Below are 26,909 nucleotides of genomic sequence, written 5' to 3'. Positions count from 1 at the left end.
TAACGTAGGTGTCAGCCATCTGGTTGTGGTTTGATGAGGCATGGTAGTTGTGTGCTATTGACGTGTGGCGCTGTCGTCGTTTCGAAGGTTGCATTTTTGGGGAAAAAACCTCACACCCAAATGATACCCACTGCGATTCTACATCAACCAAATCTACGCTACCTGCGAACAATCCCTAAAACCTCGATGGGAGCGTTATCTGGCGCTTACAGTCTGGAACGCAAGATGGCCAGAAACCCTGCGCTACGGGAAAATCTGATGAAACAATTAGCAGACTATCAGACAAAGGGTTATGCCCACCAGCTAACAGAAACGGAACAGATGAACTCGGATCCTAGACGTACTTGGTATTTACCACTCGGTGTGGTAATGAATCCGAAGAAACCAGAGAAAGTTCGGATGATTTGGGATGCCGCTGCAACAGTCAATGGAGTTTCTTTAAACTCGATGTTGCTGAAGGGACCTGATGAGCTTGTTCCGCTTCCCTGGATACTTTTTCGCTTTCGCCAATATCCGGTTGCCGTAACTGCAGATATAACCGAAATGTATCATCAGATAATGATTGATCCTAGAGACCAACAGGACCAACGCTTCTTATGGAGATCAGATCCTGAAAAATTACCAGAAATATATGTTATGAATGTAGCAACATTTGGCGCCACTTGTTCGCCAGCAGCAGCACAATTTGTCAAGAATAAAAATGCGAAGGAATTTGAAAGAAGTTATCCTAGGGCAGTAGAAGGCATTGTACAAAGACATTACGTTGACGACTACGTCGACAGTTTTGAGACACTCGAAGAGGCTTCCGCAGTGTCTTCACAAGTTCGAATGATCCACGCAGCTGGCGGTTTCAACATTAGAGGTTGGCGATCGAACTACAAAGAGGTGCTAGAAAGCCTAGGCGAAAATGCCGCACAACATCCTAAAACTTTGGATCTAGAATCCCGAAATTATGAACGTGTACTGGGCATGCACTGGTTGCCCGAAGAAGACCTTTTGGCGTATTCTACTTCACTCCCCCTAGAACTCCGTGATGTTATAACAAAGGGTGACCACCCAACGAAACGCCAAGTTTTGCGTTGCTTGATGAGTTTTTTTGATCCTCTTGGTATTTTAGCCGCATTTGTTCTTCATGGGAAGGTTCTACTTCAGGATATCTGGCGCGCAGGTACTGAGTGGGACGAGCAAATAAACAAGAATGCCTTTGAGAAATGGTTGCGGTGGACGGAACAATTCGAACATATATCTAGACTTAGAATTCCCCGCTGTTACTTCGATGGGGTAAATAATAGTCGCTACAAACAAACGGAGCTGCACATATTTGTTGACGCCAGCGAGGAAGCGTATGCTGCTGTCGGTTACTTCCGCATCCCCAGCAACTCAGGAGGTTTCGAATGCAGCCTAGTGGCAGCAAAAACAAAGGTTGCGCCGCTGAAACATTGGTCTATTCCACGTCTGGAACTTCAGGCCGCCGTCATAGGGACACGCTTAAAGAAGTGTATCACGGAAGGACATGCAATCTCTGCCCAACGGGTTGTATTTTGGTCCGATTCTAGCACAGTGCTAGCATGGATTCGATCCGATCATCGCCGATTCACCCAGTTCGTTGCATGTCGTGTAGGAGAAATATTATCGACAACAAACATTTCAGAATGGCGCTGGGTTCCGTCCAAGTTTAACGTTGCCGACTGCGCTACCAAATGGGGGCAAGGACCTCCAGTATGTTCATCTGATAGCTGGTTTAGAGGGCCAGCATTCCTATGGGAATCAGAACAAACTTGGCCCCAACCGAAGGCCGTGAAGACAACGACAGAAGAATTAAGAGTTTCCTGTGTACATTCTGGAACGATTGTATTAGTAGAACCGTTAGTTGAGTTTACCAAATTTTCTAAGTGGGAGCGCTTAGTACGAACGATGGCGTATATATATCGGTGGCAGAACCTTGCCATGAAGGGTAATGTAAGCGGTTTTCTTAAACAAGATGAGTTGTTAGCCGGTGAAAGTGCTGTATTTCGCCTTTGCCAGTTGCAAGCCTTCTCGGCTGAAATTAACGTTCTTAAACGGAATCAAACACTTTCGAAAGAACAACGAATTCCTTTAGCTAAAACCAGCGTAATTTTAAAGCTCAGCCCTTACTTGGACGAAAACGACGTGCTGCGAGTTGATAGTAGAGTAGGAGCAGCGAAGAATGTGGCATCTAATTTAAAATTTCCGGTAATTTTACCAAGAAATCATTACGTGACCGAGCTCATCGTAAATTATTATCATCGCAAGTACCTTCACTGTAACTCAGAGACCGTAGTCAACGAATTGCGACAATGTTTCTACATATCACAGCTTCGACCCGTCGTTAAAAGAATTACCCGTAAGTGTCAATATTGCAAGGTGTATCGATCAGAGCCTCAAATACCTCGAATGGCTCCGCTACCTGAAGCAAGACTGGCTTCCTATACTCGCCCTTTCAGCTACGTGGGGTTGGATCTGTTTGGCCCCTTGTTCGTCAAAATTGGGAGGAGTTCGGTGAAAAGATGGGTGGCCCTTTTCACCTGCATGACGATACGGGCCGTACATGTTGAGATCGTCCACACTCTAAGTACTCAATCATGTATAATGAGTATTCGTAGGTTCATCGGCAGACGCGGAGCTCCAATAGAAATCCATTCGGACAATGGTACTAACTTTAGAGGAGCGGACAACATTCTTCAGAAACAAATGCAGCAGTTTCATTTAGACATGGCATCGACATTCACAAATGCAAATACCAAATGGGTATTTATACCGCCTGGAACCCCGCATATGGGAGGATGCTGGGAGCGAATGGTGCGCTCCGTCAAAACGGCACTGGAAGCGTGTGTTCAATCTGGACGGAAACTTGACGATGAAGCGCTGTACACACTAGCCGTTGATGCCGAAGGGATAGTGAACTCACGCCCTCTTACTTATCTACCTTTGGAGTCAGAGGAGCAGGAAGCCCTGACACCCAATCACTTTTTGCTTGGCAATTCGAATGGAGTGAAACAGAAACCTGGGAACACATCCATTGTGAAATACGAGGTAGGCCATACTTGGAATCAAATTCAACAACAACTTGATGTTTTCTGGAGTAGATGGGTGCGTGAATATTTGCCTTCAATAACGCGCCGCACGAAATGGTTCAATGATGTCAAACCCGTTAAAATCGGGGACTTCGTGGTTGTTGTTAATGAAGCACGGCGCAACGGTTGGACTCGAGGTCGGGTTCAGGAGATAATCCATGGTGCAGATGGACGCATTCGCAAAGCTATCATACTTACAAACAAGGGGCTCACACGGCAGGCGGTCTCAAAATTGGCAGTCTTAGACATTCAAATGGGAAACGCAGAACCTAGACGACCCTGAGGCCAGCGTTACGGGGGGGAGACTGTTGAGAACTGGGTGCACTGCTCCTGCAAAGGGCGCACCCGAGTGTCGTAGCATTTCGAAAGAATTAAAAATCCGAGACCGAGAAATTTTAGTTTTTTTTTCATCGAGTTAAAAACGCGTGCTTTGCCTACAAAGTTCGTTTCAAAATTGATCCATCAAATCCGTTACTTCAATAAATATGTATTGGATTAGGCCTTCTATGCTGTCAGTTCAGTACACTACTACAAACGTGTCATATGCGCTTGGACTTGGAAGTGTTCCACCACCACTCTCATGCAAACTTTTTTTGAATAGAGTGGTTCATTTAAGTTGAGAATTTTAACCAAAATAAAACTTTATTTTTGTTTTCGCACTGTAACTTCCTTCTACTACATTCTCCTCCGTCTGTACTCTTCTAGACTGTTTTTGATATTTTCTTAGTATACTTTATTTGACCCTCACCATTATACAAAATCTCACGACCGAATTCATGTCAGGCGACTCCCATACTTTTTGGAAAATACAGCTGAAAGTAACTGCAGCAGTATTTATATTTGATTCTGCGTCCAACATTGTTTAATTCCTTTTAAATCGATCATCGAGTTAAATTTTTGGCAACACAAAAGCATTCAAACCTCTGAGGCTTTTAACAGTCCTCTCCGAGACCTGCTCAATTCTTGAAAAAATGAAACAATATATTATTCTTACGTCTCTAAAAATTCCGGTTTACCTTTGTTCCATCCATATTTTTTTTATATTAAGATTTATTTTCTGCTAAACACTTTCTGATAAAAATTATGTTCTGCACAAACATTTATGATATACAGTCTTGATATGTCTTGTCCCAGAAAACAATATGTATTTGTCTTCGGCCACATTACTCGATAGAAAATTGTCACCACACAGTTTTTTTTTATTATTTTCATTGTGATTTTTTTTAACGTTTTCTCCCACTTTATCTTTTATACGTTTTTCCTGTTTGCATTTTGGTTGGTAAAATTTTCAATACATTTTTTGTACTCTGCCAGACATGTTTAAAAAATATTAAATTATTCAGAGTCGTTTTTCTCATTTGTTTGGTCCCTTTGTTCTTTTTTTTTACTAGGGTCCTTCCGTTCCATCCTTCATCTTCCCTCAGATCCTACTATACTATTTTCCGTTAATTTGAGTCCATTTTCTTTTATATTTCTCTTTGGTTCTTTCATTTATTATAATTTTTTTTTTTTGGTCCCACCTTTCCAATTTCCTTTTTTTTGTGCTCTTCTTGTTTTTTGGCTTGGGTTCTACCATCCCATTTCTCTTTTTTTTTTTTGAGTCCTTTCGTACCTATTACTTTTTTTTGGGTTTTTTCTTATTCTTTTGTTTTCATTTCTTCCGTCCTTTCCATTTTTAAGTTGAGATCCTTTATTCTTTTTATTTTTTACTCGAGTTCTTCCGTCCCTTTTTTATTTTGCTTGGGCTTTTTCGTCCCATTCTTTTTTTTTTTTTACTTAGTTCTTTCAACCCACTCTTTTTCCCTGCTTGGGTGATATCTTTTTTTTAAATTTTGGGTCCCTTCAGTTCAGTTTTTTTGTTTTTCTTGGATCCTTCTGTCCCCTCCTTTTTCCCATTTAGGTAATTCTTTTGTTCATTCTTTTTAACTCTGGTCCTTGCGTTCCATTCTTTATCTTCCCTCAGATCCTGCTATACCATTTTCTGTTAAATTGAGTTCATTTTCTTTTTTCTTTTACGCGTGTTTTTCCGTCACGTTATATTTCTTCATTTACTTTGGTTTTTCCGTTCTATTTTGTTGGGTCACACCGTTCCAATTTCCTTTGTCCCATTTTTCTTCTTGTTTTGCTTGGGTCCTTTCCTTTATTGTTTTTTTCTCTTTGGTCATTCTATCTCATTTTCTTTTTTTTTTCGCCTCCTATACATTTGTTTTTTTTTTTATTTGGGTTCTTTCGTCCCTTTCTTCTTCTTTTTTTCAACTTAGGCTTCTTCCTTCGCATAATTCTTTTTTTTTTCTTAAGTCCCTTAGTCCAATTCATCTTTTTTTTTGGTTTTATTTAGGGCTTCCCGTACTATTTCTCTAAAGTTTCTTTCGTCCCATTCTTCTTCTTCTTTTTCTTTAGTTTGGTTTCTTCCGACCCTTTCTTTTTGGGTCTTTTACTCCCATTTTTTGTTTTGCTTGGGTCCTCCCACCCCATTTTCTATTTTCTTGGGCCCCTGCATTCTTCTTTTTTTTTTTATTTCAGTTAGATTCTTTCCGTCCCATGTTTTTTTACTTGGGTTCTTCCGTCCCATTTTTTTTCTTTTTGTTTTCTTCGGTCCTTCTATTGCATTACTTTTTTTTTTATTTTGAGTCCCTCCAGTTCAGTTTTGTTTTTCTTGGATCCTATTGTCCCCTTCTTTTACCCATTTGTGGTGGTCCCTTAATTCATTATTTTTGTTTTCAAGCTCGGGTCCTTCCGTTCCATTCTTCATCTTCCCTCGGATCAGACGTTACCATTTTCTGTTGAATTGTGTTCAATTTCTTTTTTTTTTTTGGGTTCCACCGTTTTAATTTCTTTTGTACCATTTTTCTTGTTGTTTAGCTTGGGTGCTTTTTTTCACTCTTTGATCCTTCTATCTCATTTTCTTTTTTTTTATGTGTCCTTTCGCCTCCTCCTATATATATTTTTTTATTTAACTTGGGTTACTCCTTCACTTTTTTCTTTTTTTTCTTCGATTTAGGTTTTTTTATTCGCATATTTTTTTCTTGAGTCCTTGAATCCCATTACCCTTTTTTTTTATTTTATTTGGGTTTTTTCGAACCATTTCTCTAACGTTTCTTCCGTCCCATTCTTCTTCTTTTTTCTTTAGTTGGGTTCCTTGCGACCCTTTCTTTTTTTGGTCTTCTTCTCCCATTATTTGTTTTTCTTGGATCCTTCCATTCCATTTTCCTTTTGTGTTTTCTTGGGTTCCTTCCGTCCCATCCTTCTTCTTTTTTTTCTTAACTTAGGTTTCTTTTTTTGTATTTGGGTTCCTTCCGTCCCTCTTTTCTTCCTTTTTTAACTTTAGTTGGGTTCCTTCCGTCCCATTATTTTTCTTGTTTTTTCTTGGGCAACTTCCGTTTCCTTCTTCTTTTTTTTTATTTCAGTTGGGTTCCTTCCGTCCCATGTTTTTATACTTGGGTCCTTCCGTCCCATTCTACTTTATTTTAACTTGGGTTCCTTCCGTCCCTTTATTACATTTTTTTATATTTACGCCACACAGTCTCTATTTACGCTTTTTTACTATTAAAAAAATGTGTCGGTTCTTGCCGCACGAATTATGTTACAATTTTTTCAACACTTTTTACATTTTCAAACCACTTACACTGAAATTATTTCCATGCATGTCCATCTATAACTTATTCCATTTAAAAAAAAAAAGAATCAGCAAAAAATCACACATTTTCTTGCCGCCATGTTGTACAATCATGTCGGAAATCAAAAATGAAAACCATGACTTGTTTCGATTGTCTACTTAAACAAACTTCAAACCGCGTTTCTTTCAACACTTTAAGTTATTTTCAACACACTGGCTCCAAATACTTTCTTGGGAGACTTAGGTTCGATAAGGACGCGCCATTGTCGTAGCATTTCGAAAGAATTAAAAATCCGAGACCGAGAAATTTTAGTTTTTTTTTTCATCGAGTTAAAAACGCGTGCTTTGCCTACAAAGTTCGTTTCAAAATTGATCCATCAAATCCGTTACTTCAATAAATATGTATTGGATTAGGCCTTCTATGCTGTCAGTTCAGTACACTACTACAAACGTGTCATATGCGCTTGGACTTGGAAGTGTTCCACCACCACTCTCATGCAAACTTTTTTTGAATAGAGTGGTTCATTTAAGTTGAGAATTTTAACCAAAATAAAACTTTATTTTTGTTTTCGCACTGTAACTTCCTTCTACTACACCGAGATTACGCGACTACACCTAATTCTGACAACTGACAGAACAGCAGACGGCGTGCGAGTGTTTATATGAGTTTCTCCTTTTTTCTCAGCTTAATCTCTTGAACGTGGCCGACGATTGACGTGGTTTAATAAGTGATTGGTGAAAGTGATTATCAAGATCTTTATTTGAAAGTTAAACAAACCATTACAATATTTTTCCTTCTTTGCTATATTAGATTCACTCAAGGCGAGCAGGCTGCAATTATAGTTAATCTGAATAAGCCTGAGTTTCTCCTAAAAAGGTTAGATCTTATTGCCACTATGTCACGTTGTATTAACCATAACCTCAATTTCAAGATATCAAATCCTTTCCGGAAGAATTAGCAGAATAATCGTTGAATTAGTTGCGAGGAAACACTATTAATGTAAGTTTGAGTGAGATTGAACGCTTTGAAAACCAACTAACAACATGTTTATAATAAATTACAGTTTGAAGCGTTTCGCTACCAAAATTGGTTTTTTACTCGAATATTCAACAATTAGTTTTTTTTTAATCCAGTTTGGTTTATTTTAATCAAATAGCATTGCTTATTTAATTCTACGGAACTTCTTCATGTCTTGAAGCTTGTATCACCTGGAACCGTGAAAAAATTAACTGTAATTTTCGCAATTGGATAAACTTTTCCTCCTCAATTGACTTTGACTATTTTACCGGACGTGGATAATGCAATAAGAAAGGGAAGAGATTGGCACACCAGCTTATATCATTCGCGGTGTAATGGATATTAGTATGGTAATGCAACTAAAAACAAAAGCCATTGATGTCGTTACCTACCAGTTTTTTCCTTTTCGTTTTTCGATTACGGTTTTTTTCCATGATGGTGCATATCATGCATATTATGCGTAAATGAAATATCAAATTATCTAAAGGGGAAACTCGGGTAAGACGGACACCCTAAAGAAGAATAACAATGGAAAATCAGATGTTGCTTTTTTATCCCAGTTTTCATGTAGATGGGCAGTTTACTTAGGTTGATTGATATCACATTAACAATTGGTATTAGTAAATTTCTTCCATCAAGACTGTTTTTTGAAGTAATCTAAAACATGCTTGCTAACTAAACTTTTTTTTAAAGGTCTGGTAAAACGGACACTTCATAGAAAACATAGATATGGCGGAAAAATGGCTGAAAATGTACATATTTTTGTGAATTAAGCATTTGAGAGCAAAAATGAAATCGACTGGTCCGAGTCGAGTATCGAAATAGTGTGCATTTCAGAATCTCGAATTTCATAGGTGCTGTCTTCACCTGGGATCCACTTTATGGCGTGTTTGAGATGCTGAGGGCTTTTTGCTTTTTCGCGCTTGCCAAGTTCTTTTGAAAGCTTATAGAAAATCAAACCAATGATAGATTTGAAATACCTGTTGTACCCGACCTTAAAGTGTCAGTCTTACCCGACTTACGCAACTTTTTTTCTTAACCCTCCAAAGCCGTTCGGGTCAATATGACCCAAAGCGCAGATTCAAAGTTGCTTAATCATCATTCGAATATACTGAGGAACTGAGATTTTTTAGAGACCAAATATGTAGTATGAAAATAATAATCAAATAAACGAGAAAAAACTAAAATTTGAATTTAGAAAATCGGTTCATTTAGAAATGAGATACAGCGAAGCAAAGACAAAATTGGATGTCTTTGTTTTGAGTTAGATTTTTTTTTCTACCGGAAGATCCGGAATAGCGGTCAAAATGTGCATTGGACCCCCACATATTTATACATCCTCGGAAAGATGTATTCTTGACCATTCCAGAAATCAAAGAAGCCCTCAAATACTGCAAAGTTGTCAGAAATTATAAGCAATTTAAAAATAAAATTGATTTTTAGGACTTTTTTCATTCGGAACCAACTAAAACCCACCTGGTAGAACAAATTCACTTCATTTTCAAATGTTTAGAAACTAGAATAAATTACCTACACAATGAATTCAATATCATAAAAATCGGTCAACATTTGCGGCCACGGAAATAAAAAAAAACAAATTATAAGTCATATTTCCCTGAAACGGATATTTTGCGAACAGCTTTGGAAGGTTAAAAGCGTTTGTTGCTCAAGCCCGTCGACAAAAACTCGCTGGCGTTGTTCCAGGTGGTCAAGGAGAAGCCTAATAAACATTACACCGTTGAAAATGGTAGAAATTTCTGAAAATGTTGCGATTTCTGGACTATTTTCTGAGGAGACTTGATCCTTTAATCAGGGCTCCTTAAGCTTTGGCAAAATACTGGCAAAATCCAAAGATAAAAGGTCCGTTGGCTATTTTATGCCACAGTTTGTAGGTATCAGACAAAGATAATTCTAAAGCTTTGTCTACTACCCTAGAGTCGTTGCATACTTTAAGGCGTAATTTTCTAGTTCTAGAGATAAATACAGTATTTTGAGTCCTTTTTAACAGATAATTACTGGATGTTTTTTTATTTTATTTACATAGTATACCGTCTCACGACATAACTTGACGAACATAATTCCTATAATTCACTCGGTCCATGGCAACCGTTCTCCAAGTTCTCGGGCACCCACGTTCGCCAGATCACGCTCCACTTGGTCTAACCACCTCGCTCGTTGCGCCCCGCTCGTCTTGTTCCTACCGGATTCGTAGCAAACATCTGTTTGCAGGACAGTCGTCCGGCATTCTCGCAACATGTCCCGCCCAGCGTATCCGGCCAGCTTTCACCACCTTCTGGATACTGGTTTCGCTGTAGAGTCGCACGAGCTCGTGGTTCATCCTTCGCCCCCACACTCCGTTCTACTGTACGCCGCCAAAGATGGTTCTTAACACTCGTCGCTCGAATACCCCGAGTGTACGCAGGTCCTCCTCGAGCAATATCCATGTCTCGTGCCCGTAGAGAACAACCGGTCTAATGAGCGTCATATACAGGTTACACTTCGTGCGAGGGCTAAGGTCGAATTCACAGTGACCGCGAAGCGAAGGGCGAAGCGAATTTCTAATTCGCGCGAAAACCGCCTCTCATGGAAACACGTTGAAAAAAACATCGACCGGCCACAGTGCAAGCGAATTTTCTCGCGAAGAGCTGGCTCGATCGCGCGAATTCATCCAGTTCATCCGGACATACACTGAAGGTATTCTCTGAGATATTTTTTATCGCAAATGATAATTATAAAAAAATCTTTTTCAAAAGTTTATTTATTTAATTATTGCCGTTTCTGTGTTGGTTATGAAAAATGCACGGTTTTTAGCGTGGATTTTCACAAATAACGTGGTGTCAGTCTTTTTCGATTGTATCAAAATTTAACTGGCAAAAAACGACCGGTGCCACAATATCTGTATAGGGCGAAGCGGCTGAACGGATAGAAGTTGGAATTCGTTGTCCGACGCCATCTTGAAATCCAATATGTCCCCTTCCATTCAACTTTAAAATGCTGGAAGTGACTGAAAAGCACGTGAAACTCCCACATCTGGGTATTGGATGAAAGGGCTCAATAAGTAGAAGTCGAATTTGGCTGTTCGACGCCATCTTGAAATCAAAGATGGCGGTTTCCGCTCAATTCAAAGGGCAGTAAATAACTGAAAATCGCATGAATCATCCACAATATAGGTAATAAGTAAAAGGGCTCAAAAAGTAGATGAAAAATGATTGACAAAAATTTAACAAAAATTTTGAGAAAACTGCAGAAAAGCACTGAAAGAAATTAACAAAAATATCACAAGTGTTAAAAAATAAAGTAATAATGACAAAAATATAACAAAACTGTGGCAAAAATATAAATATCTATAACTAAAATTTGACAAAGGACAAAAATTTGAAAGCACTATGACAAAAATATGACAAACAAAATAATGACAAATGACAAAACTTTGAATAAAACACGACTAATGTGCTGAAAAAATTATACCGAAAAATATAACAAATATTACAAAATTAGACAAAAATATGAGAAAAATTTCACATAAATGGCAAAACTATGACAAATGTGAAAAAAATATGACAAAATTATAATCAAAATTTGTCAATAAAATGACCTGACAGAACTAATATATGGATAAATATTTGACAACTAATTTATAAAAATGACAAAGTAATAAAAAAAATTAACAATAAAATCTCAAAACTGACACATATATAAAACTTTTTAAAAAAATATTTCAAAAGTGGTAATATGGCAAAAATTTGACATTAAATTGAAAAAAATAAGACAAATGGGCTTGAATATGACAAAGTTCTGAAAAAAATATGACAAAAATTTGACAAAATAATGAAAAAAATCTGACAAAATAATAAAGAATGAGATAAAAAAATAACAAAATACTTTTAAATACATGTAAAAAAATTACAAAATGATGACAAATACGACTGTTGCGGGTACCCCTGGTATTCGGCAACCTTAGTGGCGTGAGTACCGATCGACCCCTGGATAAATTTGAAATTGTTTAGAAGTAAGAGAAACGTCAAATTGAGGCGAATGATTTGCATTTTTTAGAGCTTGCTTAGTAGAATCGTCATTGAGAAGCATTTCGATACGCGAGGGAAAATACTTACTAGATTGGTGAAAGTTGATTTAAGGATATAGTATTTAGCATCGGTAAGCAGGCGATTACAAGTTAGTTATTTAGTCGGTTAAAAACAATAACCCATACATTTTTCTGCAGTTTCGTAGTTCGGATAGTGACTCTAGCACATCCTTTCAGTACACACATCCTCATACTGCTTTAGTCAAGAGTTTGCGAATATACCGTAAGTAATTTTGGAAATAGTCCTGAATCGGTATTGAGACAATTATTTCGTTCAACAGCGTTCGATAGCTGAGTAAAAGAACCCGTCAGAACTGCCCATAAAGTGTCAGCGAGAAAACAAATTGTGAGTAGCAAATAACAATAATAAGAAATCTTAACAAATTATTATAATTAGGTTTTATAAAATTACAGCTTAAAAGCATCAGCTAACAAAATTGGTTTTCCTGAGGGCGTTCCGAACAATCTTTTAAGAATTTTCTACATTATGGAAGGCTCCACGAATGGACGGAATTCGCAACTTGCTAAGCAGTATAATTGTGTAATGTGTAACCTCTCGGACTCAGTCGATAATTTGGTCGGATGCGATAACTGCGAGGCATGGGCGCATTATCAATGCGCTGGAGTAACCGACTCTATTTCTCAGACTGACCGATCGTGGCATTGCCCGAAGTGTAGAAGAGGTTCAGCTTTGGTCAACGAAATACAAAACCCCCGATCAGAGAGATCGGCTGGTTCCCGACCAAGCAGACGTTCGGGGAGTCACCTGCGCATGCTTGAAGAGCAACGGTTGCTTCGGCTGAAAGCCCTCGAAGAAGAAACGGAAATACAACAAAAAAGAGCTGAAAAGAAACTGGAGATCCAGGAACAGAGAGAAGTACACTTCCTTATCGGATTTTTTTTTTTTAAATATGTCTTTATTTGTATCAAATCATGATTACACTTATATTACATTATTGCATTAAACTAGGTGTTCAGCTCAATAATGAACTGTTCATAGCCCTATAAGTAACTAGATTATAAAAATTTATTTATAAGATTTAAATTTGCTGAGCGCAATCAAGTTTTTAATGTAGGAGAACATCCTGTAATAGCAAAAATATTTTATACTTAAAACTAAACACTATCTTAAAATTAAACTAAACATAAAGAGAACGAATCTCTGCGATGGAAGACTGCATCGATTTGCCTCTGAAGTTGGAGATGATTTTGTTGGCCATCTCTTCGATAGATTCAATGCCTGCAATCCGATGAAGATCTTCGGTGCTGTGCCAAGGTGGAAGCCGCAAAATCATTTTCAGAACTTTGTTCTGAATCCTCTGGATGGCTTTCTTCCTCGTCGCGCAGCAGCTAGACCAAATCGGAACTGCATACATGATCGCTGGTCGGAAAACTTGTTTGTAGATGAGCATCTTATTTCGCAGGCACAACCGGGATTTCCTGTTGATGAGAGAATAAAGAGATTTAGTGTATTTATTACATTTAGATTGAATATCTTCAATGTGATTTTTAAAAGTAAGATTCCGATCAAGTGTAAGTCCCAAGTACTTCACGTGATCAGACCATTCTAATGAAACCCCATTAAAAGTTATGGAATGATTTTCATTAGGTTTTAAAAAATTTGCTCTTGGCTTATGGGGAAATAAAATAAGTTGAGTTTTGGAAGCGTTAGGAGAAATTTTCCACATTTTCAAGTAATTCAAAAAGGAATTTAAATTTTGTTGCAATCTACTGCGTACCACCCGTAAATTTCGACCATTTGCTGAAAGCAAAGTATCATCAGCAAATAATCTTCTACCTTTTCCTTCTGGTACATCAGGAAGATCAGAAGTAAAAATATTGTATAAAATTGGCCCAAGTATACTGCCTTGAGGGACACCAGCTCTAATGGGTGTCCTTTCAGAGCATGAATTTTGATAGCTTACTTGTAAGGTTCGGCTAGTCAAATAATTTTGAATAATTTTGGTGAGATATACAGGAAAATCAAATCGAGCTAATTTAGCTACTAAACCTTTGTGCCAAACACTGTCAAAAGCTTTTTCAATATCAAGAAGAGCAACACCAGTTGAATAACCTTCAGATTTGCTAGCGTTAATCATATTAGTTACACTCAAAAGTTGATGTGTAGTAGAATGTCCATGACGAAAACCAAATTGTTCATCAGGGAAAATAGAATTCTGATTAATGTGAATCATCATTCTATTCAAAATAACTCTCTCAAATAGTTTACTTAAAGATGGAAGCAAACTAATTGGTCGATAACTTGAAGGCTCTGAAGCACTTTTTCCAGGTTTCAAAATTGGAGTTACTTTGGCATTTTTCCATTTATTGGGAAAATAAGCCAAATGAAAACATTTGTTGAAGATTTTAACTAAAAAATTTAAAGTGCTTTCAGGCAACTTTTTAATAAGAATATAGAAAATCCCATCTTCCCCTGGAGCTTTCATATTTTTAAATTTTTTGAAAATCAATTTAAGTTCATCAATATTTGTCTCACAAGAACTTTCAAACACATTTTGCTTAGAAAGAATATCATCAAATTCTAGGGAAATTCGAGCATCAATTGGACTTACAACGTTTAAATTAAAATCATGAGCAGACTCAAATTGTTGGGCTAATTTTTGAGCCTTTTCTGAATTAGTTAAAAGAAGTTTATCCCCATCTTTCAAAGTAGGAATTGGCTTCTGGGGCTTTTTCAAAATTTTAGTTAATTTCCAAAATGGCTTTGAGTAGGGTTTTATATCCTCTACTGCTTTAGCAAAATTTTCATTACGAATGAAATTTAAACGATGTTTGATCTCTTTTTGAAGGTCGCAATAAATTAATTTCAAATAAGGATCCCTAGTACGTTGATATTGGCGTCGACGAATGTTTTTCAGTCGTATCAAAAACTGAAGATCATCATCGATCAAAGGTTGATTGAATTTATGTTTAACTTTAGGTATTGAAGCAGCTTTAGCATTGACTATTGCAGTTGTCAAATTTTCTACAACCAAATCAATATCTTCTATTGAATTCAGTGGAACGTTTACATCTAAATTACGTTCAATAAAATTCATATATCGCTCCCAGTTAGCCTTTTGAAAGTTAAAAGTTGATTTTAAAGGGTTTTCAATGGGACTTTGGGATAAAGAAAATGTTACTGGAAGGTGGTCTGAATCGAGGTCCGCATGAGTAACTAATTGACTACAATGCTCGCCTAAATCCGTTAGAACCAAATCAATTGTGGAGGGATTTCTAATTGAAGAAAAACAAGTATGCCCATTAGGATATTCAACAGTATAATAACCTGCAGAGCAGTCATTAAACAAAATATTCCCATTTGAATTTGATGAAATATTATTCCAAGATCGGTGTTTTGCATTAAAGTCACCAATAATAAAAAATTTAGATTTATTTCTGGTGAGTTTTTGCAAATCTCCCTTCAAAAAATTTTTCTGTTCGCCGCTGCATTGAAAAGGCAAATATGCGGCAACAATTATAATTTTCCCCATAGAAGTTTCTAATTCAATTCCAATTGTTTCTAAGACTTTTGTATTGAAAGAAGGAAGAAGTCTAAATTTGAGACGACTATTGATGACAATAGCTACACCCCCACCTTGTCGATCAAGTCGATCATTTCGTAAAATTTTAAAGAAAGCATTGCTTTTCAAGTTATTGTCTGGCTTTAAAAAAGTTTCAGTGATGGCAGCCATATGTATGTTTTGAGTTTTCAAAAATAAAAAGAATTCATCTTGGTTAGCCAGCAAAGATCTAGCGTTCCAATTCATAATATTTAAACATCTATTTGGATCCATGAGGGAATCGTAAAGTCATAATAATTTTGTTAGCATAATTAAAAGAAGTTTGGAAAGCTTCAAACATTGAATTTGCTTTCAACATAAGTTGCATCATTTCCATTAAATTTTGATGCAAAAATTTTAATTTTTCCTCAGTAATCTCACCCAAATCAACAAAATTGTTAGGATCAGAAAATGAAGGAAAAGAAAAAGTATTTGAATTTCGGGGATTTTCCCAAGCCTTCGCGTGAACGTTGAGACCTGGTTTTTTCCCATTTTTATTAGTTAAACCTGAAGAGGGCAACCCATTTTCAACCACCTCTGAGAACGATAAACAACGAGTTTGTGGCGCAGAATCAGCCCAGGTAACATTAAATTCACTTCGGGTATTACCCAGCCGTGATTCCAATGTAGGCCGAGGCTGACTGCGAACAGGCAGGCTGTTTGCCGGTCTGACGTGTGAAGACGAAAAAGAGGAAGGAGGAGAAGATACTTTTCTGGAAACTTTGGGGTTTTTCCTAGAAGCAACAATTTTTGCCCTAACGGGACAATCTAGAAAATTAGAGGAATGATTACCTGCGCAATTCGCACACTTAAAAAATTCTGTTTTTGGCTTATCACCACCAAAAAGGCATTTAGATTTTTCATGATCGAATGAGCCGCAAAACATGCATCTGGCATTCATTCTACAATTTTTAGTGCCATGACAAAAAGCTTGACAACGACGACATTGCGTAATATTTTGTAAAAAATTGGTATGGGATTTACGAAAAGGTTCAAATTTTACTCGACAATGAAACATAAGACGAGCCTTTTCCAAAATTTGCAAATTATTGACCTGATCCTTTTTAAAATGGATCAAATAAAGCTCAGGAGCAAAACCAACACTACTGGTATTATTCGTGTTGGTTCTTTTCCTCATTTGAATTACTTGAATTGGAGAAAAACCTAACAAAGAATTTAATTCAGCTGTGATCTCATCCGGTGTCTGATCGCCGGTGAGACCACGAAGTACAACTTTAAATGGACGATCACTTCTAGTGTCGTAAGTAAAAAATTGATGTTTTTTATTATTCAAATAATTTAAAATTTTTTGAAAATCATTAAAAGATTCCGCCAATATACGAGCAGTTCCCCTTCGACCGATCTGAAAAGAAATCTTCACATCCTTAACGGAAGTGACGATTTCTTTTCGAAAGGCATTGAAGTCAGGAATCGTGACCGTTATTGGTGGAATCTTTTCGTTTTTAAGAGTATAAGAAGAAGAAGGTTTCTTAGTACTCTTATCAGAATTAAATATGAATATTTCCTCATCACCGATGTTATGAAGGACATCGAATGAGTTGGAAATTTCAACTTTTTTGGGCGATGGACCTGAATTAGTTTCGGCAATACGCTTTCTACCAGCCCTTGAGCCAGCCGATGACTTCCCCATGCTGGAAAGAAAAGAGAAAATATGAATAAAAGAAAATGAAAATAATTTTAGCACTGAAAAGTGCTGATTGAAAAACAGGTAAGGAAATAAAATAAATAATGTAAAATGTTCCTGCAGGTACACAGCAACGATACGATGCTCCGGCGTACGTGTTGACGGCTCAACGGTACAGATGGAAGTGACTTCCTTATCGGATACTTCTAGCATTGGTTCCTCTAGACGAAGTATAAGTAGTAGATCGAGTGTGCAAATAGTCGAGAACTGGATGGCTTGCCCCACCACGTCATCCACTGGAAGCCTGTTGTCATCCGTGCCGGTTACTGGACCTTATGAACAAGCCGCAGTTGAGAAAAGATTCGGTTACGCCTTGAGACACGAAAACAACAGTCCACTTCAAACCGGTATCACACCCGCTTCCGCTTCCACACCACAAACTGCTTCTATATTTCCAATGATTAGCACCAACAATTTTATCGCCTCAATTTCGAGTATTGCTTCGTCGACGATGACGAAGTACGATTCGGGGAATTCGGTTGGCCACCTAACGTTGACGCAGAGTAATGCTGGGTATCGGATAGCGACTTCTGTGTGCCAACCGTCGAAAACGCAATTTCCAGACGCCACAAGGATTCCAACTTCTTTGAACGTTTTGAGTCAACCATTACGAACCGGTTTTGATGCACATTTTATTCCAACAACCAAATACACTGGAGCCATACCCAAAACGGTCGCTCAAATGACTTTCGGCACAAGTGCAGAGATTGGAAAGATCCATCGTCCCAAATTAACTATCGCAGAAACTTTCGGTCGTGTTAAGTTTCCTTCCAATCTACATCGGCGGTCAGCACCGTGCCGAGTAGATTTTGAACCAAAAACGATAGGTTCGATTGTAACGAATGTCAGAAGCGCTTTTCCCGTTTCTCAAAGAAGCAATTTGATTTCTTCTTCGGTGAGTGAGTTAGCTTCGAATCTGAAAAATGTACAGCTAATGTCGAACAAGCCGACCCCTGAACAAAGAAACGAAATAGGTATCCAAAATTATAATCTTTCTTCAGCGAACTTTAACACATGTTCGAAATCAGTTCCTAGTGGCGAAATGATACCTGCATCGACGAGCTATACAAAATGTTCAGGATTAGGATCAGGCGTCAGTATTGCGGATGGAAATTCGGTCTTCAGTAGCTGCAGAACATCATTGGCATCTTCGGCGTATAATGAATCAACAGCCGAAAGAAGAAAGCATGAAGAGAATTTTTGTGAACAACAATTCTCAGCCGACATGAATGCCTTAGGTCCAGTCAACATAACAAGTACTTCGTCGAAGCCAAATTCACCTTTAGTTCAATATGAGGACAACGATAATCAGAACGTCTTAATGTTACCAGTGAGCGAGAACCTTCTATCACAAAACTCCAACTTAGGCCCCACCAAAGCTCAGTTAGCGGCGCGTCAATATGTGGCTCGAGATCTGGAGATTTTTTATGGAGACCCTCTAGAGTGGCCACTTTTCTACAGTATGTTTTGTCAGAGCACCGAAACTTGCGGTTTGTCAAACTCAGAAAATTTGGCGAGATTACAAAGGTGTCTGAAGGGTAAAGCCTTAGATGCGGTCCGAAGCTCACTGTTGGTTCCCGAGACAGTACCAGAAGTAATAGCCACATTGAAAATGTTATTTGGTAAACCAGAAATCCTCGTACATTCGCTTTTGCAAAAACTGAGGGACACGCCTGGTCCCAAACAAGAAAACTTACAATCCATTATCAGTTTCGGATTGATGGTACGAAACGTTGTAAACCACATGATTGCTGCTAAACTCACAAATTATCTATCAAATCCTTCGATGCTTAAAGAACTGATCGATAAATTGCCCCCCCAAATGCAAGTGGAGTGGGGTCGATTCAAACGGCAAAGAATGGATGTCAATTTGGAAACATTCAAGGATTTCATGAGCGATTATGTAGAAGTTACATCAGATGTTGCGTTTCCACTGCCACTTGGAAAAATCAAGAATTATAAAGACCCTCGTGAGAAACAAAAGCTATTTTTACATGCCGAAGGTAGGGACGAAGAACCGCAAGAAGCAGCTACGGAAAACATTTCTGGTCCTAAACACAGTAAGGATAAAACTTGCGTATATTGCAAACATCCTGCTCATGAAGTCGCATTTTGCATTAAATTTAAGGAGCTGGGAATAGATGAAAAATGGAACGTAGTAAGGAACAAAAATCTCTGTAGAATTTGTTTAATTCCCCATCGAAAATGGCCATGCAGATCAGTCAAAGGATGTGAGTTTGAAGGTTGTCGAGTGCGTCACCACACTCTGCTGCATCCACACAATTCTGCAGATAATGTTTCACAACCTAGCGCTTCAGCGAACACCACGTTTGTATCGCATCACAACTTACACGCCCTTACATCCACATCGTTGTTCCGATACCTGCCTGTTATAATAAAAGGAGAAAAAAAAGAAATTAAAACTGTCGCATTTTTAGATGACGGTTCATCTTCTTCACTGCTTGATGCCGAAATCGCCGAAGCCATTGGTTTAGAAGGAATCCAGGACTCGTTTTCCCTAACCAGGACGAGTAACATATCCAGAGAGGAGAAAAACTCGAAACGCGTGGCGATCGAGCTTCGAAGTACCAACGGTGAAAAAGGTTTCAAGTTGGGGAATGTACGTACCGTTAACCAATTGAAATTACCACTCCAATCTTTGGACTATGACGAGATGCAGAAACATTACCCGCACCTTAGAGGCCTTCCAGTAGAGAGTTACTCCAATGTGTCTCCGGGGATTATCATCGGAATAGAGCATGTTCACCTGTTAACCCAATTGAAAATCCGAGAAGGACGACAAGGTGAGCCAGTAGCAGTTAAGACTCGAATCGGTTGGTGTGTGTTCGGCAAACAATCATCGTTCTATAACGAAACACACCAGCTCCACGTTCATTCAGACGAGTATATGGATAATGTGAGTCTTCATCAACAAATGAGCAAATTCTATGGCATCGAAGAAGCTAATACAAACAACGTACCCCAATCAGAGGCAGACAAGTTAGCAGTAGAAATTTTAAATAAAACCACGCAGCGCCTTGAGGACCGTTTTGAAACAGGTTTACCATGGAGATTTAATCTACCGGACTTCCCGGATAGTTTTGAAATGGCGAGGAGTAGGATGGTCTCCTTGGAAAAACGATTGCAGAAAGATCCCAAATTAGAATTGGCAGTAAAGCAGCAAGTGAGTAGCTATCTGGAGAAAAATTACGCTCATATCGCCACGGAGGAAGAATTGAATAAAACCGACCCCCGGCGAGTTTGGTATTTGCCTCTCGGGGTTGTACAAAATCCAAAAAAACCTGGAAAAGTAAGGCTTATTTGGGACGCTGCAGCTCGAGTGAACAAAATCTCTTTTAACGATATGCTACTGACAGGACCTGATCTCTTGACTTCGTTGCCTTCTATCCTGCTGAGGTTTCGGCAGAAAAATATCGCTGTGTGTGGAGACATCAAAGAGATGTTCCACCAAATTCGCATCCGTGCTCAAGATAGTCAGTCACAACGTTTCTTGTATCGGTCGAACCCCAAAGACCAGCCCCAAGTATATGTCATGGATGTGGTAACCTTCGGAGCAACCTGCTCCCCGTTTATTTCCCAGTTCATAAAGAACAAAAACGCCACTGACCACGCCGAAAATTATCCAGAGGCAGCCGCAGCAATAATCAAGGATCATTACATGGATGATTATTTGCAAAGTGTTGACACAATTGAAGAAGCAGTAACTCGAGTACTAGATGTGAAGTATGTGCATGCCAGAGGAGGCTTCGAGATTCGAAATTTTCTTTCCAACTCACCGGAAGTCCTGACACAAATCGGTGAACCCAGATCACCTGAAAAGAAATCATTAAATCTGGAACCAGGCATCGAAGAGTCTGATAGAGCCGAGCGGATACTTGGAATGATGTGGTTACCTGCATCCGATCACCTAACGTTCAGCACTAGTTTACATGATGAAATCTCGAAGTTCGTGGGAGGTGAGCTCAAACCTACCAAGCGTCAGGTACTACGGACAATTATGAGCATTTTCGATCCCCTTGGGCTCATAGCTCATTATGTAGTCCATGGAAAGATTCTGATGCAGGAGATATGGAAGCACGGGTCAGACTGGGATGAACGAATTCCGGATGAGCTGTTTGAAAAATGGAACCGCTGGTGTGAACTTTTGAAAAATTTGGATGTCGTGCGAGTTCCTCGTTGCTTCTTCAGTGGAATGATGAGTAACGAGTTTGAAAATCTCCAGTTACACATGTTTGTGGATGCCAGTGAAGCAGCGTATGCGTGCGTTGCTTATTTGAGAGTTCTGCATCACAATGTTCCTCGATGCGCATTTGTGACGGCGAAAACCAAAGTTGCTCCCTTACGCCCTCTATCCATACCGCGCCTTGAACTCCAGGCTGCCCTTAAAGGCAGCAGAGAAATGAATAACATTTGCTCGTCTTTGGATCTCCATATAAAACAACGCTTTCTATGGACCGATTCACAAACCGTCCTTGCTTGGCTCCGTTCAGATAGCAGAAAATATCACCAGTTTGTTAGCTACAGAGTAGGAGAAATTTTAAGCACGACGACTATTAGTGAATGGCGTTATATTCCTTCGAAACTAAATGTTGCTGATAAGGCCACGAAATGGGACAGCGGCCCTTATTTCTCTCCGAACAACACCTGGTTTACAGGGCCTCAGTTTCTACTTGACCCAGAGTCAGAATGGCCACAAGATAAAAAAGTTAGTAATACCATCCAGGATGTGAGGATTCATTTTCTGCACCATTTTGAAGCGCCAACTTATTTCATCATTGATCCGACTCGATTTTCTCTCTGGAGCCGCTTATTGAGAAGCACAACCTATGTTATAAGAGCTAGCAACAAGTTCCGAAAGTCAGGCAAATCCGGAATCCTTACATCGGAAGAATTCCTAACAGCTGAGAACGTGCTTTGGCGACAAGTACAGGCCGAAAGTTTTCCAACCGAATATGCGTCATTGAAATCGAATCAAAAATGCGTTGGTAAACACAGTGAACTGTACAAGCTTTCTCCGTTTTTGGATGACTATGGTGTAATGAGAATTGATAGCAGAATTAGAGAAGCCCCCACAGCTCCGTACAATACTAAATTTCCAATAATCCTACCAAAAATTCATCGAATTACCTTTTTATTGGTAGACAGTTTCCACCGCCGTTTTGTTCACGGAAATGCTGAAACTATTCTGAACGAAATGCGTCAACAATTCCATGTAACTAGTCTTCGATCAATCATTAAGAAAGTTGCGAAAAATTGCCTACTTTGTCGAATCAAAGGTGCTTTGCCAAGACCGCCTAGGATGGCTCCTCTGCCAATGGTCCGCTTGACTCCTTATATCCGACCCTTTACCCATACCGGGATCGATTATTTTGGCCCAATTTTGGTTAAACAAAATCGTAGTCTCGTTAAACGTTGGGGAGTACTGTTCACTTGTTTGACAATAAGGGCCGTTCACATCGAAATCACTCACAGCCTTTCATCAAACGCATGTATTCTAGCTATAAGGCGATTCATAGCGCGAAGAGGATCACCCACATCGTTTTACTCGGACCAGGGCACGAACTTTCGCGGGGCTAAAAACATACTGCTTGAACAAATCCAAAACATCCAAACCGATTGCGCAGCTACGTTCACAAACTCCAATACACGTTGGATTTTGAATCCTCCAGCTACTCCACACATGGGAGGTGCGTGGGAGCGCATGGTCAGATCAATTAAAAGGGCCATGGAAGGAATTGCTGATTACTGTCGCAACCCATGTGATGAAGTTTTAGAGACTGTTGTTCTCGAAGCAGAAGCCATAGTCAACTCAAGACCCCTGACTTATATTCCGATCAGCTCAGAGACAGATGAAGCAATTACTCCGAATCATTTCCTGCTCTATGGAGACAAGGGAATTACCCAGCCAATGAGCGAAACGAAAACAGAAGGAAATGTTCTTAGGGATAGTTGGCAGCTGGCCAGTAAACTTGCAGATGTTTTTTGGAGCAGATGGATCCATGAATATCTACCAACTCTGACCAGACGAACAAAATGGTTCGAACCAATTAAACCTCTCGAACCAGGTGATGTCGTTATATTGGTGGATGAAAAAAGGCGGAATGGGTGGACAAAAGGGTTAGTTCTGGAAGTTATCAAAGGGATAGACAATCAAGTGCGGCGGGCGAAGATAAAGACATCAATGGGAATTACTGAAAAATCAGCTGTAAACTTGGCGTTGTTAGACATCAGATCCGCTTCGCTGAACGAGGAGTATCCAGCATCGCCGACACTACACGGAGAGGGGAATGTTGCGGGTACCCCTGGTATTCGGCAACCTTAGTGGCGTGAGTACCGATCGACCCCTGGATAAATTTGAAATTGTTTAGAAGTAAGAGAAACGTCAAATTGAGGCGAATGATTTGCATTTTTTAGAGCTTGCTTAGTAGAATCGTCATTGAGAAGCATTTCGATACGCGAGGGAAAATACTTACTAGATTGGTGAAAGCTGATTTAAGGATATAGTATTTAGCATCGGTAAGCAGGCGATTACAAGTTAGTTATTTAGTCGGTTAAAAACAATAACCCATACATTTTTCTGCAGTTTCGTAGTTCGGATAGTGGCTCTAGCACATCCTTTCAGTACACACATCCTCATACTGCTTTAGTCAAGAGTTTGCGAATATACCGTAAGTAATTTTGGAAATAGTCCTGAATCGGTATTGAGACAATTATTTCGTTCAACAGCGTTCGATAGCTGAGTAAAAGAACCCGTCAGAACTTAGCTTAGCTTAGCTGGATTGACTACTCACATCCACCTTGAACTATGGAGCCCGAAATACTTCATCATGAATTTCTACATACAATAGTAAGGTTTATTTATTGATCATCAAGTAATTCCATTATTGCTTCCACATTACCTTTAAAAGCATTTCGAACTCCATTGTCGCAGGCGTGGCTCAGTAGAACGAATTCCACATCGCCAATGGTTGCAACTCCGTGATTGATCGAGGCCATCAGTTTTGTTCAAAGGTCAAAAGAATGGTGCTTGGGATAAGCAGCTCATCCTCAATGCACAAAACAGATGCTCTCTCTTTGAACATCAATAACGGCGCCGGCCACGTCCTAGTAGTCAATGGATAGATTGGAAAAGGTAGAAAGGGATGAAAGATCAATTTTGTGCTTTTGGACCGAGGTCACCTCTGCATCCTAGCGAAATAATTTTGGGAGGTTTGGGAGAAAAGGATATAAGCAGGATACACTTTTGATTAGTGTAATGATGTGAAAAAAAAAACCTATACATAGTATTACGCTCCTGTTCTTTCTTAACAACACTCGAAAGTTTGAAAATGCATCATGTTCTAATACCATTAACTTACAATATTGAAGAATCAAATTTAAAAAATATATATATGTGTAAAAAAATCTGTAAGTCAAACAATGTTGTATTTATTTTCTTTAACCATTAACATATTAAATTTTAACATCACGTATAAAATATGTTTCTCCGTTTCAAATAAACGAATTATTAAAAAAAATATATATGTTTGTCAAAAAAATTTAAAATTTTGTCAAAACTGATTTTATTTCATGAAAATATTAGTATAATACAAACACGAATGCCATAAGAATGGTAAATGTCTGTAATAAAAAATAATTCTAATAAAATGAGTATTATGTTTCCAAAATAGTTTATTATCAGTTCAAGGTTTCGAAAAGTTTCAAAGTTTTGGAATCCAGGATTAATGATCCCACCAAAATTGGAATTTCAATGAAAACTACATCTGCCGACATATAACTTTCTGAAATGCACTTCAACTTCGATTAATTGTGTAGTTTATTTAAAGTCAATTTCGTGAAAGAAAAAAAAATCTCTAGTTTTACAATACAATTAAGAAATATAACGATACCGTTAATCAGAAACTACACTTTACAATTCACTCAAAACTATTTACTTGATGAAAATGAAAGTCAAAGTTTTCCATTTCCACTAAAACGCTAAAATTGTATTACTGTGAACTGTGACTTTTCAAATTCTAACCGTATAACGTTTTCGTTTATTTTCCACTGACACGGTGGCACACTTTTTCCTCATAAACAAATAAAATCTTCACCCTGAACGACGCATATAATGTATGCATCGTCTCGGGCGGCGATTTTGTTTGTTTATGAAGTTTGTTAGTGCTTCCGTGGGAAATATACGAAAACGCTTTAAAAGACTAAATATTAAAAAAAAAGTACTTAGCTTTGTGCTATCAGCTTTTCTAATAAAGAGCATTCCGGGAGGGAAATCGTCCAATTCAGGGATCAGGAACCTAAAAGGCAGGAATAATCCAGGTTCGATAGCTCCAAATTCCTCCATCATTTCCATGCTGGAAATACCGTCCAGTTCCGTCAAGTTCCTTGTTGATGCAACAGTCATTCTTGGTATCACGAAATGAAATGAGTAAAAGAACCCGTCAGAACTGCCCATAAAGTGTCAGCGAGAAAACAAATTGTGAGTAGCAAATAACAATAATAAGAAATCTTAACAAATTATTATAATTAGGTTTAATAAAATTACAGCTTAAAAGCATCAGCTAACAAAATTGGTTTTCCTGAGGGCGTTCCGAACAACGACAGTAAAATAACAAAAGTTTAACAAAAATTGACAAAAATCCTAAAATATAATGAAGAATGTGTTACAAATATATGGCAAATATGAAGAAAAAATGACAAAATATGACAAAGACAAATCTATGGGCTTGTGATATGTGTAGCTCAGTTGGCGAGTTCAAATACAAGAGTAATCATCGAACACGGTTGTACCGGGTAAGACTTTCAGTATGAAGAGAAGATGGTAAAACGACTATAATCGAACGAAAAAAGACAACTATAAAAAAAACTTACAATCAAATGACCAAAAATCTGACAGAACCATGAACAAAATACGACAAATGGCAGACTTATGTTATTTTATTGCAAAATTTTGTCATATTTGTAATTTTTGATTAGTTATTATATTTGTCATATTTATGTTTCATTTGTTATATTTTCAATAATGTTGTCAAATATTTGTCAAAGTTTTTATTTCATGTTTTGTTATTATTGTAATTTTTTTGTTATTTAGTTTAGTCAATTTAATTAATTTTTGTCAGATTTTTTTAATATTTTGGTCACGGCTTTGCCATTTTAATGTCAAATTTATCAAAGTTTTGTTATATTTTTCTAATATTTTTATCACCTTTGCCATATTTTTCACAAAGTTTTGTCAGCGTTTCGTAATTTTTGTTGTCATAATATTGTAAAATATCTTTTCATAATTTTGTTATATTTTTGTCATAGTTTTGGTAGATTTGTTTTCATGCGATATGCAGTAATTTGAAATATTTTAAAGTTGAGCGGAAGCCGCCGAATAGGATTTTAAGATGGCGTTTCATAGCGTCAGACTGCTAAATTCGACTTCTACTAATTGATTCCTTTCACCTAATAGCCACATTATGGGTGTTTTATGCGATTTCAGAATTTTTTTTTGCCATTTTTGCCATCTTGGTTTTTCGGAATTAACGCGGTTTTTTTTTGCGCGGTACGTATTCCCCGCTCACAGTTTTTATTCTGCAAATAAATTTGCAAAAATTTTTTCACGTGTGAATAATTTTTGCAAAACACAGAGGGTTTTTTTCAGTGTTGAACCGCTTCGCAATTCGCGTGCACTGTGGCCGGCCTTCAAAAACGAACTTGCGAAATTCATCCGGTGAATGAATATTTCGCTTCGCAGTTCGCTTCGCGCTCACTGTGTTTGTACCCTAAGTCTTCTCGACCGCAGTTGCTTGTGGAGTCCATAGTAGG

The 26,909-nt window shown here is 38.2% G+C and overlaps 2 protein-coding genes across 2 annotated transcripts in view; both read left to right on the top strand.

The window, feature by feature from the left end:
* Nucleotides 1-26,909, top strand: part of LOC129751624 (G-protein coupled receptor dmsr-1-like) — a 157,028-nt gene that overhangs the window by 123,237 nt on the left and 6,882 nt on the right. The gene's annotated exons all lie outside the window — the stretch shown is intronic.
* LOC129752888 (uncharacterized) lies at nt 121-3,378 on the top strand. The gene has a single exon (XM_055748675.1). It carries the CDS (start codon nt 121-123, stop codon nt 3,376-3,378), a length of 3,258 nt encoding a protein of 1,085 aa, XP_055604650.1.

The sequence above is a fragment of the Uranotaenia lowii genome, chromosome 3 (assembly GCF_029784155.1).
Source record: "Uranotaenia lowii strain MFRU-FL chromosome 3, ASM2978415v1, whole genome shotgun sequence".
Classification (NCBI taxonomy): Eukaryota; Metazoa; Arthropoda; class Insecta; order Diptera; family Culicidae; genus Uranotaenia; species Uranotaenia lowii.
This window is presented reverse-complemented; position numbering and strand designations above follow the sequence as displayed.

Excerpts from the sequence above, each read along its gene's own strand:
- LOC129752888 (XM_055748675.1), top strand. The coding sequence starts at position 121 with ATGATACCCACTGCGATTCTACATCAACCAAATCTACGCTACCTGCGA.